The following is a 12,563-nucleotide window of genomic DNA, read 5'->3' as shown; positions in this document are numbered from 1 at the left end:
ATTAACAAATGACAGATGGATCTGAGTTTGATTGAACTCACTGTCTTTTTATAACAGCAATTTTATATGGGAAGGCATCAAATTATATAGAAAACTATATTTGACTAAAGTCAAAAATAAACATATAGTGTTACAGTTTATCATTTGCATTTAACATTGCTTGCCCTGCTGTTCACAGAGAACAGACTTGCGATCCATTTTTGGGTCACGACCCATCAGGAACTATTTTAAGAGGGTATATCAGCGTCTGGATGAAAATTTCAATGGAGTCAATATTGTGTTTGATTGTGTGAGGGTTTATGAACTCAACTCCAGTCCAAAGAAAAGTCATCATGTATTCTTATGTATTGCTGTATTGTTACAGCTTTGCAGTTGGTGATATTTCATTTCTAGAGCACTGCCAAGGCATTCCTGGCGACAGAAACTATATCTGCCAGCCAGTGGCGGCTGGGCTATAAAATCCCTTTGTCTCAACACCCTGTTGTTCTGCCTTCTGTCCGTGGCCATCAACCAGATAGATACCAGGGTACAGCATCCACGCTTACTTTAAAGAGTTGACTTTGTCTTGAGAACATTTTCAGTTTATTGTTTTCCTTATTTTGTAAGTTTCATCTGAAATCTCTTGAATTTCTTTTTTAGTTGTTCAGCAAGACGTCACAATGGGCGAGTAAGTACAAGTCCTTTTTTTACCCAAAGGTTATTCATAATTTAGCATTTTAATGTAAAGAATTTCATTCTTTTCCATGTAAAGTATGTGATACTGGTGCTACCAGTCACATTTATTTTTCATTTTAGTGAATATTTCAGAGTTCCTATCAAAAATGTCCTCACACAAAATTATGCAAGAAAAAAAAAAAAGTTATGATAAGCTTCATTTGTCAGTACACATGTGCTTGAGAAATTGAACAAGCCACTCAAAGTGCATTATTTAGTGATCAATAAATGTTTTGAATTACTTCAGTCAAACAGTTTGATTACTTAAAATGCTTTAATAAATGCATACTGATGATTGTTTCCCTTTTTTGTTTCTTAACAAACGATACGGAACGGCAGGCAGGTAAGCATTTGTTTTCCATACTGTTTTCCATATTTACATAAATGTTATATATTGCTTTTAGTATTTACATAAATTTCAAATCAATATGCTTGCTTTCAAATGTGAACTATGTTGCTTAATTTATATTGTCATATAGCAGATACGAAGGCCTGGAAATCCAAAAATGGACATCAAAGTACGTCTTGATTATTTTAAAAATCATGCCATGCCAATAAATATTTTATCAATGTTCTACCAATACCTCATTTCCCTTACCTTTTTTAACAGCCTAAGTCAAAGATTTCAGCATCTAGGAAACTTTCTCTAAAGGTTAGATTTATTTTCATAACTTATTTCCTACTTTGTTGTGAAATTGTTATTAAAGCTCCTCTTCCATCTTCAATCAGATAATGCTTCTTAACAGAGCAATGGAGGATTTGGAAAATGAGAAACAGGACAGGGATGAAGAGAAAAATCGCTACCTCACAGAAAAACATCCTCCTTTGCAGTTATCTGGACTCTCTCTGGAGGAGTTACAGGTGATACATTCAGTCTGTTGAAGACAAAACATGCTGTTTAGCTTCATTCAATATTTCTTAAACCAGTTGTATTTACTAATGCTTTATATTCATCTTCAGAATCTGTGTAAGCAGCTCTACAAAAAAATCGATGTAGTAGATGAGGAGAGGTACGGCTATGAGGATAAAGTTATCAAGCACAACAAAGATGTAAGTCTAAACCAACAAATAAGGTATATTTGGAATATACCCGGGGTGGGCAACTCCCAGTCTACATTTCATGGTGAGGCCAATGTAGGCACGATATTAGTTTTAAGTATTGGCCCCAAATGGATTTGTCCATGGGTTCCATGCCAGCCTGATTCAAATCTGATTTTATCTGATTCAAATCTCCATATGAATCTCATGTAGAATCTAACTTGGGCAAATGCAGATAGGACCAACACAGAATCACAAACACATTTGAGGCCCAAACCTCAAGCCCATATTGTGCCTACATTGGCCCCAACATGAGATGTTGGCTGGACTCTGGTCTTCAAGGTCTTCTGTAATGCAGAGTTTAACTTCAATCCAGATCGAACTCACCAGAACCAGTTTATCAAGGTCTTGAGGATTACTAAAATCAGGGGAACTTACAAAGATAGTGGACCCTGAGGGCCAGAGTTACCCACCCCTGACTATTCTCTAGAGACCAGAGGTCTCCAAGGAGGTCCGCAGACCTGCACAGTTTCTCTCTAATTAAACAAACCTGAACCAGCTAATCAAAGTCTCTGAGATCTATAAACTTTCAGGACTGTGAATTAAAGCAGTATTTCCAAACTCTGTTCCTGGAGGCACATTTACTTTACACATTTTCAAACTCAAACACCTGAATCAACTCAACAGTTCATTAGCAGAAACTCTAAGACCTAAAATGGATGTGTCAGATAAGGGAAACAAAGTGTACTTTTGGGATATCTCCAGGAATAGGGTTGGGAAACTCTGTGTTAGAGTGCTATAAGTGGGTGCTAAATACTTCTGTGGTCCTCCAGGAAAAATGGATTATAGACAACTGGTATAGACATATCAGTATCCTAGACAAAACTTTTTTTATTTTATGTAAGGCTGGTCATCTCCTCATGATTGCTGCTATTTTTAGATTAGAAGAATAATAATCATTTATTTAGCTGACCCACCTTACATATAAATCACTTTCGTTTGCATGTTTCTGCATCCACACCAAGTGGTGTCAGTATATAGTCATAGAAGAGGTTAATAAGCGATTACTTGGGGTGCTTCTCAATATCCCTCCTCGTTTCCTCGCTCCTCCGTCCTCCATCCTATGACCCGGAAACCGATCGAGCTCAGCCATCTTGAAGGACATCTCAATTCTCTAATTGCACCGCGAGGAGTCGAGGATCGAGCAGTGAGGAAGCTTCCAGAGGAGTCATGAGCGAGGATACACAGTTTTTCGAAGAGTTTTATCGACTAAACGTGACGCACATATAAATTCTCCTCCCCCGTCACATCTGTCACAATAATTTGAATTTATACTTCACCTTTGCAGTTTAAATAAACCACACATCTCACATATTTCAACAGGGTATCTTGCTTTATTATTATTTATTATGAATTTCTTAAATAACCAAACTAAAACAACATAAAGGCAGAACGGGGGTGTCCATCCTGCTCCTGGAAGGCCACTTTCCTGCAGTTTAGCTCCAACCCTAATTAGAAACACCAGAAACAGCTAATCAATGTATTCAGGACCTCGACAAGAAATTTTCAGGCAGGTTTATTTGAGCAGGTTGGAGCTAAACTTTGCATGATGTCAATCCTCCAGGAGCAGGATTGGCTACCCCTAAGTCTGGAAGCTTTACTAGCATTCTTGGATATTCAGTACAGCAGGAGTCTCAGGCAAGCTCCAACACACTTACTTGGAATTTTCTAGTGAGATGAAGACCTTGATTAGCTGGTTCAGGTATGTTTACTTAGGGTGTGTCTTCTCCTGGAGCCAAGAGCTGAGTGATGTTGAATGGAAACTAATCAACAGAAAACAATTAACAGTCCTGGAACAAACAGCAGAAAGTGAATTCGAGGGTGAATCAGGATCAAAGTCAGTGACAGGCAGGGGTCAATAACCAGGAAACAGCCAGAAACAGGAAGGGGTGCATTTCTCATTTATAGTTTCCAAACCTGCAGAATCTTTGTTTGCACATATGTTGTACAAACCACGTTGGTTCAACAATATAGAACTGTCATTAATGCCATCACGCAAGTGAACATGGCATCTGAGGACTACCTTTTTTGTCCTCTGTTGTTTTGCTCTATTTATAGATGTTTGATTCTTTTGCTTGTTCCCTCTTATTTCATACTCCACATACTCCAGGTTTCCCTTAGAGTAACTAGTCTAGAGCATATTCACACATGCATAGTGTTCAAAAATGCCGTTTTCATTCTCTTGACAAGATGTAAGGTAGAATGAAATTTGTATATGGAATGAAAGATATAAGCTGTGTCCCAATTCAGAGGCTGCGTCCTTCGAAAGGCTGCATTCAAAGACTGATTGCGTCATACCGGCATGACGAAGGCTGTACCAATTCAAAGGCTCCTTCAAATTCGGCCTCGAAATGCGTCTGTAACACTTTACAATAAGGTTCATTAGTTAACATTAGTAACATGAACTAAGAATGAACAATACTTCTTCAGCATTTATTCATTTAAGTTAATATTAATTTCACCATTTACTAATACGTTATTAAAATCAAAGACTGTATTTGTTAACATTAGTTAATGCACTGTGAACTAACGTGAACAATGAACAGCTGTATTTTTATTAACCAACATGAACAAAGATTAATAAATACTGTAACAAATGTATTGCTCATTGTTAGTTCATGTTAGTTTATACATTAACTAATGTTAACTAATGAACCTTATTGTAAAGTGTTACCAATGCGTCCTTCTTTTCGTTGGCTATGAAAGATACAACAGATGGATCATTCATGGCCCATCCACTGTGTACTGGTGATGATAGGATTTTTAAATGTTGGCATATCTTACTAAGATGGACTATTACAAATAGTTTATACTTTTTATTATGTACATAAATTGACCAAGGGGAACATATTTAGAAAAGTTGTGAACTCAGTTTTGCTTTCAGACAGTTGAATATAACTTTTTAAAAAGTCCAGTACAAACGTTACTGTTGCCCGTCAATGGCAGCTGTCACAGAGGCTAGACAAGAGCAGCCCTCTGTAGGCTAGACCGTCCTATTTAACAATGCTCGGTCTGAAATATGTTGATTACAATGGAACTTGCTACAGTAATTGGCTGACAATGCTTTTGAGAAACGCACACTTGAACAAAGCAGAGGATCAAACCAGACTGACCAGAGACACACAGAATTGACAGGACTGTCAAGACCATCAGGACAGAAGCGAGACTGACAGTGAAGGTCAATAAACACTTTGGATCCAAGGAAATGCAGAGTGAGAGCAGATATAGTGTGACTACCAATTGCTGATGCCGTACAATCACCATATAGAGCAAGAAAACAAAAAAACAAAAAAACCAGGACAAAAATGAACCAAAGTCCAGACAGTGGGTTGCATACTTCTGAGGGTGTACCAACTAACGAACTTCCACTGAGATGAATCAGAGTTCTAAGGGATAGCATTATGCCTCCTTGGTAATGGAAATTTTGTATTCCCTTGATTAGATCAATGAACTTAAGCTGAAAGTTCAGGATCTAGGGGGGAAGTTCAAGAAACCCGCCCTGAGGAAGGTGCGTGTGTCTGCTGATGAGATGATGAGGGCTTTGCTGGGCTCCAAACACAAAGGCTCCATGGACCTCCGTGCAAATCTGAAGTCGGTCAAGAAGGAGGATATAAAGCAAGAAAAGGTAAGGCGATAAACATAAAACGTATACCGAAATTAGCTAATACGAATAACTTTAGATTTTAAGCAAACGTCATGTTGTTTACCTGTTGTTTTTTGATGTTGTGTTTTCTAGAGTCCAAATTATTGTATTTTTATTTCAATCTTTTTTATTGTTGTTGTAAAAAGTCTCAGTCGCAACAGATACTTAAATTCATCTCCACATTATGGAAATATTGAATGCCATGAATTTAACCATTTCAAATGTTACCATTAAAATCCAATTCTTCTTTCTGTCAAATAGGTCTTGACCAGTGAAGTAGGTGACTGGCGTAAGAATGTGGAAGCCATGTCTGGCATGGAGGGAAGAAAGAAGATGTTTGATGCTTAAAAGACGTCTAATAGCCGTCCAAACACAGCCCTAGAGTCTAGGCTAAAACAAGGCAGAATTTGGGATGTCAGTGAAAATGTAATAGAGGTCTAACCATAGCACAAGAATAGATACACAGGCTACACATTAAACATGTCAAAGAAATTAAACCGCACACCTTGTAATCACTGTTGACTTTGCTTATATGATGGAATATCATACATATCGCAAGTTATTTTGGCCAAATACCAAATTCAAGGTTATTTTGGCTAGAAGTGGGTTACTCATAGCTGGACTATATCGGGTCTATAGTTGGTCTATACTGAGATGGTGAAATGTCGGCTATTGCTTGCTATGTTATGTTGATCCAAACCCGAATTATGGTCTTATTTGTGTGTAACAGAAAAGTAGAATTTAGAAGACTGCTTACATGGCTATATTCAATTCAATGACATGGGGCAAGCTTTAAAAATATGATTTTCCTTTAAAAATATGATTGACATCCCTTCTCTAAAGAGTTGATAGAGACATGAAATATGCCTTTGTATATTCTGGTGTTTTTGAGACCTATAGTCTGCATCCTATATTCTTTATAGTCTGCCATAATTTCATTCATTATGAATGCATGCATGATGAATATAAATAAATATATATATATATATATATATATATATATATATATATATATATATATATATATATATATATATAAAAACCAACTCAGTATAAGTTACACTGGGATATATGTGTGTTTCTGTGTGCTACATTGAAGTCTTAAATTGGCAATAAAAGTTGCAGAATTGGCTTAAACTTGTTTCCCCCCCTATTAATTTAGTATTCACAGTATTCAACTCATTTTGCTAAAGGTTCAAGATTTTTTAATAGCATTAAAATGTGTGGAAATGCAGACACAATGGAATATGTAATGTAACTAATATTTGAACAGTAAAACATCTTTCTTTACGCTTTTTAGATGTACTCTTCAATGTATTTCTCCATGATTAATGATACACAACTGATGCTTAAAGATGACAAATGATTATGTGTTTTGTTCAGTCAGTTACAATATGATATGATTCATTATCCATTCTTATTTTCTGACTTAAATATGATATTTCACTATTGTGAAGCTGATAAGACCAGCTAAGCTAGCAGGTTAGGCGACGGGCCATCTTCCATGGTGACAGCATAAAGAGGTCAAGCTGGCCATTGTTTCCGGACAGCACAGTTCATGCTGTATTTTTAGTTCTGTTGTACCCCATATCTAATCTGACTCAACCTTGAAGAGATGAACATTAAAAAGTGCACACGTCATTGGGAACCTAAAGCATGCAGGACAAGAAAGCTTTCCTGTTGTCACCTACATGGGTCGTTGACACCATAGCAACACTCGAATTTCAGACGTGGTTTATGCTAAAAACAAACAATGACAAAAAAAAAATGTGTTGACAACAGACACTTCTTAGGGTCTTTAACCCAACCCATGTATCAAATAGTGATGAACATTTCAAGTATGTTTGCTGACAAACTGGATCAATGAAAGATTCAGTTTAAAGGGTTAGTTCACCCAAACATTCTGTCAGTAATTACTCACCCTCATGTTGTTCCAAACCCGTAAGACTTTCGTTCATATTCAGAAGTTTTATTTTTGCTATTGACACAATGCCACAATTGTCAGATTTGAATTCGATTCGCATCATTGATCATTATTGTCCCGTTTTTCACTGTAAAGCTGCTTTGAAACAATCTGTATTGTATAAAGCGCTAAATGTGACTTGACTTCTTGTTTTTCTTTACAGGTGTGCATTGTCCATATTTGCATGTTACACATTGCCACTGAGATAAGAATATAATGCAGTTTGTCTTTTGCATAACACATGGAAATAAAATACTTGTTATTGGCTGATTGACTAATGCTAGATCTAAAGTAACTAAATTGCGACTGGATACTAAAATTCTTCGGTAGTAAGTTGAGAGGGTAGCGACTAAAGTTGGCATCATCTAAAGTGGTTCACACTATATTTTTAGACTATTTGTTCATTGCAACTAATCTCACTTACCCTTGAAGAACATTGAAGCACACGGTGAACTCAAAGGCACAAGAGACAAAGACTGTGGGTCTTCATACATTAAAATTTGGGGTCATTGCAGTAAGGATGCATTAAAGTGACAGTAAAGACATATTTATTGAAGAATCATGTGACACTCATTCAGTTTATTTTCACGTCACATGCCTTTGTTTGTATTCCCGCCATTTCTTAAGTTACCATGATCACCTCATTATGAGTTAATTGTGTTCAGCTGTGTTGCTCGTTACCCAGTTTGTATTACCCAGTTTAATATTACTGTTTTTATTGTATTTTTAATCAAATAAATGCAGCCATTGTGAGCAGAAGACTTCCTTTAAAAACTTGGCCAGTAGCTAAACATAAAAAAAAAAAAAAAAAAAAAACACTTTCGTGCAGACCAAGCTGAATAAATAATAGATAATGACTAGCCTTCAGATATTTGTATATGATTTCTTTTCCCCGGGTTTGAGTAGGACTTTCTTTTATTTGACTTTGTGTGTGAGTGTTTGTTGTACAGAAAGTTAGGGCTGGTTCCGACAGAACCTGTTTTTGCTGTTAAAAACAATACACAGTTAAGTGGAATGAAAAAAAGTGAGAACTAGAGAGCTGCATTTTTAGAATAATTTGCCATGCAGGAGACGCTGCAAAAGAGACTAATCAGTCTGTCTAGCGTGTTTCCATTGAAGAACCATGGCACAAAAGCGCAGTGGACTGGAAAAACTTGTTCTGTGTAAATGTTAGTAAACTTAATCATGTCTAACTTATAGCCTTCACTTTAAATATCTTTAGTTCAGTAAACTTATTCATGTCTATCCATATCAAACTTATATGTTAAACAATTGATCAAATAAAAAAAACTTAAACCTACACATGTAAATATATCCACAAACCAAAACATTGTATCCAAAAATGTGCAAAAAATTGTATTATATTAAATCAATAGATTATAAAACAGTATAAAACATTCAAACTCAAAGTAAACTTACAACTTCATTTAAAAGGCCCATTCTGCTTGTAAATCATGCCATCAGAGGTATACTGTAGGCATGTGTGCATTTCCCCTCCAAAATCAGCACAAATCCCACCCAAAACCAGTTCTAAAGATTTCCTTGTCATGTCAATCACATTGCTCACTGCCTACATAATGCGGAAACAAATACTAACCTCTGATCTACACTTCTAGTATAACATTGGTTGCACATCCTGATATAGCACTATACTTTTGGTCTTGATCGATAAATCCATGATTTTTCTGAGTTCTGAGTTGAATCCATGAAGTCTGAGCATTTATTGACAGGTGACTGCATGATTGAGTTTACCAATGATACCGGCTGTGGGACGAGGTTTGTGCTTAACTGGTTTTGGAAAAAAAGAATCATTCGTATTTATCCTGGATTGTTGTTTACCCACATCCCACGTTTGGAGTGGAAATGGTGGAAAAAATTTCTCAGGTGGAGTCGTTCCACCTCTAACCCATTGCTTAAGATTCTAAAAGAGAAAAATAAGAGGTTTAAAGATATATTTTAGGATAATATTTATTTATTTTTAAATGAAAGGTGCACTCAGTAATTTTAAACAAAAATTTTTTTTGTCGCAGTAACACCAATGGCATGGATGGATGCTTATTGCCTGTTTAGTTTATTAGCCACTTCTTTTTTTTCCACTTTTTTGTTATACACTTGTTTGCTTGTTTCAGTACTTTTGTTTGTGCTTTTTAAAGTGCCTTAAATCTGTATATATAAAGTAAACATAGTAGTAATACTAGTAACAAGCAATTGTATGACATGGTTAGTCATGTGATTTCAAAATGGTGGAGCAAACTCCTTGTAGAATAAAACAGCTTTTCCTGGAAGACTGATTATTCATCTCATGTGGTTGTTCATCACTGAAATAATATATATCAAAAGTTCTATAATTTCTTTAACTGACAAAACTTGTTCAATTAGCGAAAAATTACTGAGTGCACAGGTGTAATCAACGAAACACTAGGAATGTTTTGATCATTTCAAAGACAATAGGCTTTCATTACCTGTCTAATAACTCCCAGTCTTCACCCCCCCATTTGTCTGTGAATTCTCTGGTGTTCATGCCACCAATACGGTCCATGTCTGACTTGTAGATTCCCACCAAACCATAACCAGCAATCTCCCAAAGACCTATGGAAGAGCAGAGATATTTGAGCTTACTCAAACAATATCATATTGAAAAACAAATAAAAAGTACAGTAGCATTTTTAGAAGATTTGTCAGCAAAGCAGGAAAAGTATAGTGTTAATGTTTTAGATAATCTTAGGTTTTGGTTTGGCATAAGAGCCACTTTAAAGAGTACCGGTACCATTTGGGACTCTTGGTGAAGCACCACAATCCAACCTCAACACCACTGGAGCATAAACCATCTTTCCCTCAATACAGTGTTTTCGAATACTGTTTATTATATTCACAGGATAGTAGAGGTGCAGGTCACACAGGAACAAAATACTGTGCTCATCCTAAGGAGGAAGGACCAAAATTAACTTTCCATTCATTCATCCAATAAAAGTAGCTTGACATCGGAAACATGAAGAGCTTTGATTGTTAAAATGAGGTTACCTACTTCAACAAGATCTATTCCAGCTTGAAGGCCACCTGTTCTTTGAAAATTACCCTCCATCCTCTTAAACTTGTAACTGTATATTTGAAGTGTGAATGTTGACACAGTTAGCCTTTGATATGGGCACTGAAAAAACACACTCATGTACAAAAAAAGTTTAAAACAAAGTGTTTTACCTAGGTAATTTTGCCTTTTTGAGTCTTTTCTCAATATCCATGTCAGAGCTGTTGTAGTCTATAATTATTACATTAAAGTTTTTGTCCCCAGTTGCTCTGTACACTTTTTCCATTTCCCTGATAAACTGTATGATCCATCTGGCCTGATTTTTCACTGTTTGGAGACAAATGAAGCTTAAAAACACAGTATTTGAACACATGGACAATATCTGATGATGGAAATCAAAGTATTGTTGTATTCAGTTTATTTCAATAGTCCACTTTAGACATTCTACTAACTATATGTAACTTCATAAGTATATATATATATATATATATATGTATATATATATATATATATATATATATATATATATATATATATATATATATAGTATATATAAGTAGACTATCTGCTTAATATTTCGTCCCCTTGGAATTATAAGGTTCTATCTGTGTTCTGAGCAGTTTTGAGATATTGAGCTTTAAAGATTTTGCATTCCATTCGACTGTGTAGAAAGAACCTTTTTATTTTCTAAATAAAAAATTTCCAAAATGTACACAACTTTAAAAAAAAAACCATCACATAATGTAAAGAAGTGGTCACAGAATAAGAATATGTGAATAACTCAATTTTGACAAAAATGTCAGATAGAACCTTATAATTCCAAGGGGACGATTTGCTAACACTTTATTTTGATGCTCGCCTAACAGACATTCTACTGACTATAAGCAACTTTTTAACTACGTCAACTTATTCTACTAATCCAAACCCTAACACCTGACTCTAACCTAACAGTCTACTAACAATCTACTCATCCTCTGAGAGTTAGTTGACATGTAGTTGCAAAGGTACTTATGGTAAGTAGAATGTCTAAGGTGGACCATCGGGAAAAAAAATTGTAACAAGAATTTTTGACTAGGAAGAAACTTTCACATTGTTGTCATTATTGTAGTTACAAGGTAATTACACAGTAAGTTCATTACATGACTTATTTCAGAGAGGTGTTTTTGGAAACGAAATTTCACATAGAATAAACAGAATTCACTGTTTATTAGTACCTTAAGTAATATGCACCCTTCGAGGGTAGATAAGGTATACAGCAATTTTTTCCTTTTTTATTGTTTTTCATTCAGTTATTGAATTTCCACTTATTTTACTGCTTGATATAGCTTAATCTTAATGCATTATTGTAATCGTGTATTTGGCTTTTAAGAGGATCTATTTTGGTGTGTTGAGCATTTGGAGTTTAAAGACATGAATTACTCCTAGTTGAATATCGAATTTGTAATTTTGTAAGTACTGTAATTCCAACAAGACTTGCAATACAGTTAAAAGACAGATATTGATACATCTGATTAGTTTCACCTGCCACAATTATATGAACAGTAGCAGATGGGTTCCAGTTGAATGATTTTGGACTGCAGAGAAACATTTGTTTCGATGAATCCTCAGCTTGTGCATAAACGTAACGTGAAACAAGAACTTTCTGACTATGTGGGCCCACAAGTTCCAGTTCCACCAGATAACGACTGCCCACGTCCTTATCTTCACGCCTTACAACATTTACCACACGCAACAGGGAGTAACCACTGTGAAAATATAAAAACATAAAAAAATAGCATAACTCCAAAAGTATGTGGACTGGACACACCTACTTTGTGGTCAAGTTTGAAGAACAAAAAGGGCCATTCTGGGTGTGGCTGAAAAGGCCAAAGTGCTAATTAGTGCATACCAGGGGTAAACTGTCACTTAAATTATGCTTTAGTTGTCTATAACAGGGACTAGACAGAATCCCCAGCCCCCCCTCCATGCCCCGCCCCAACACTACACGTTCTGCATACTCCAGGACCTGAAATGGGTGTCAGACAAAGGAGACATGAAAAACGTGCAGTGCAGTGCTGCTCCAGGAATGTGATTGGGAACCCCTGGTCTAGAACATATAGCCGTACAAAAATAAGAATTAA

At 35.9% G+C, this 12,563-nt stretch overlaps 2 protein-coding genes across 4 annotated transcripts in view; one reads left to right on the top strand and one right to left on the bottom strand.

Moving 5' to 3' along the window:
- The first annotated feature begins 474 nt into the window (after positions 1-474).
- On the top strand, positions 475-6,447 carry tnni1d (troponin I, skeletal, slow d). 2 transcript variants are annotated; one of them, XM_079868267.1, is made up of 8 exons: positions 475-526; positions 640-668; positions 1,194-1,232; positions 1,325-1,366; positions 1,444-1,575; positions 1,675-1,764; positions 5,255-5,437; positions 5,717-6,447. In XM_079868267.1, exons 2-8 carry the CDS (start codon positions 660-662, stop codon positions 5,801-5,803), a joined length of 582 nt encoding a protein of 193 aa, XP_079724393.1. In that variant the 5' UTR covers positions 475-526; positions 640-659; the 3' UTR covers positions 5,804-6,447. The 2 variants fall into 2 exon arrangements, with proteins under 2 accessions (XP_079724393.1, XP_079724394.1); XM_079868268.1 differs by having other exon boundaries at positions 479-525; positions 640-671; positions 5,717-6,446.
- Positions 6,448-8,857: 2,410 nt separating this feature from the next.
- b4galnt3a (beta-1,4-N-acetyl-galactosaminyl transferase 3a) overlaps positions 8,858-12,563 on the bottom strand; it is a 30,566-nt gene continuing 26,860 nt past the window's right edge. For both annotated transcript variants that reach the window (XM_079868265.1, XM_079868266.1), the window contains 6 exons: positions 11,965-12,188; positions 10,617-10,770; positions 10,444-10,516; positions 10,186-10,339; positions 9,881-10,007; positions 8,858-9,339 (listed from right to left, as the gene is read on the bottom strand). In XM_079868265.1, the coding sequence (XP_079724391.1) occupies positions 9,237-9,339; positions 9,881-10,007; positions 10,186-10,339; positions 10,444-10,516; positions 10,617-10,770; positions 11,965-12,188 (835 nt within the window). In that variant the 3' untranslated portion in view covers positions 8,858-9,236. The remainder of the gene's footprint in view (positions 9,340-9,880; positions 10,008-10,185; positions 10,340-10,443; positions 10,517-10,616; positions 10,771-11,964; positions 12,189-12,563) is intronic.

Source organism: Squalius cephalus (genome assembly GCF_949319135.1).
Source record: "Squalius cephalus genome assembly, chromosome: 4".
In the NCBI taxonomy this organism is placed as follows: domain Eukaryota; kingdom Metazoa; phylum Chordata; class Actinopteri; order Cypriniformes; family Leuciscidae; genus Squalius; species Squalius cephalus.
The sequence above is the reverse complement of the archived record's forward strand: the minus strand, read 5'-3'. Positions and strand labels throughout refer to the sequence as shown.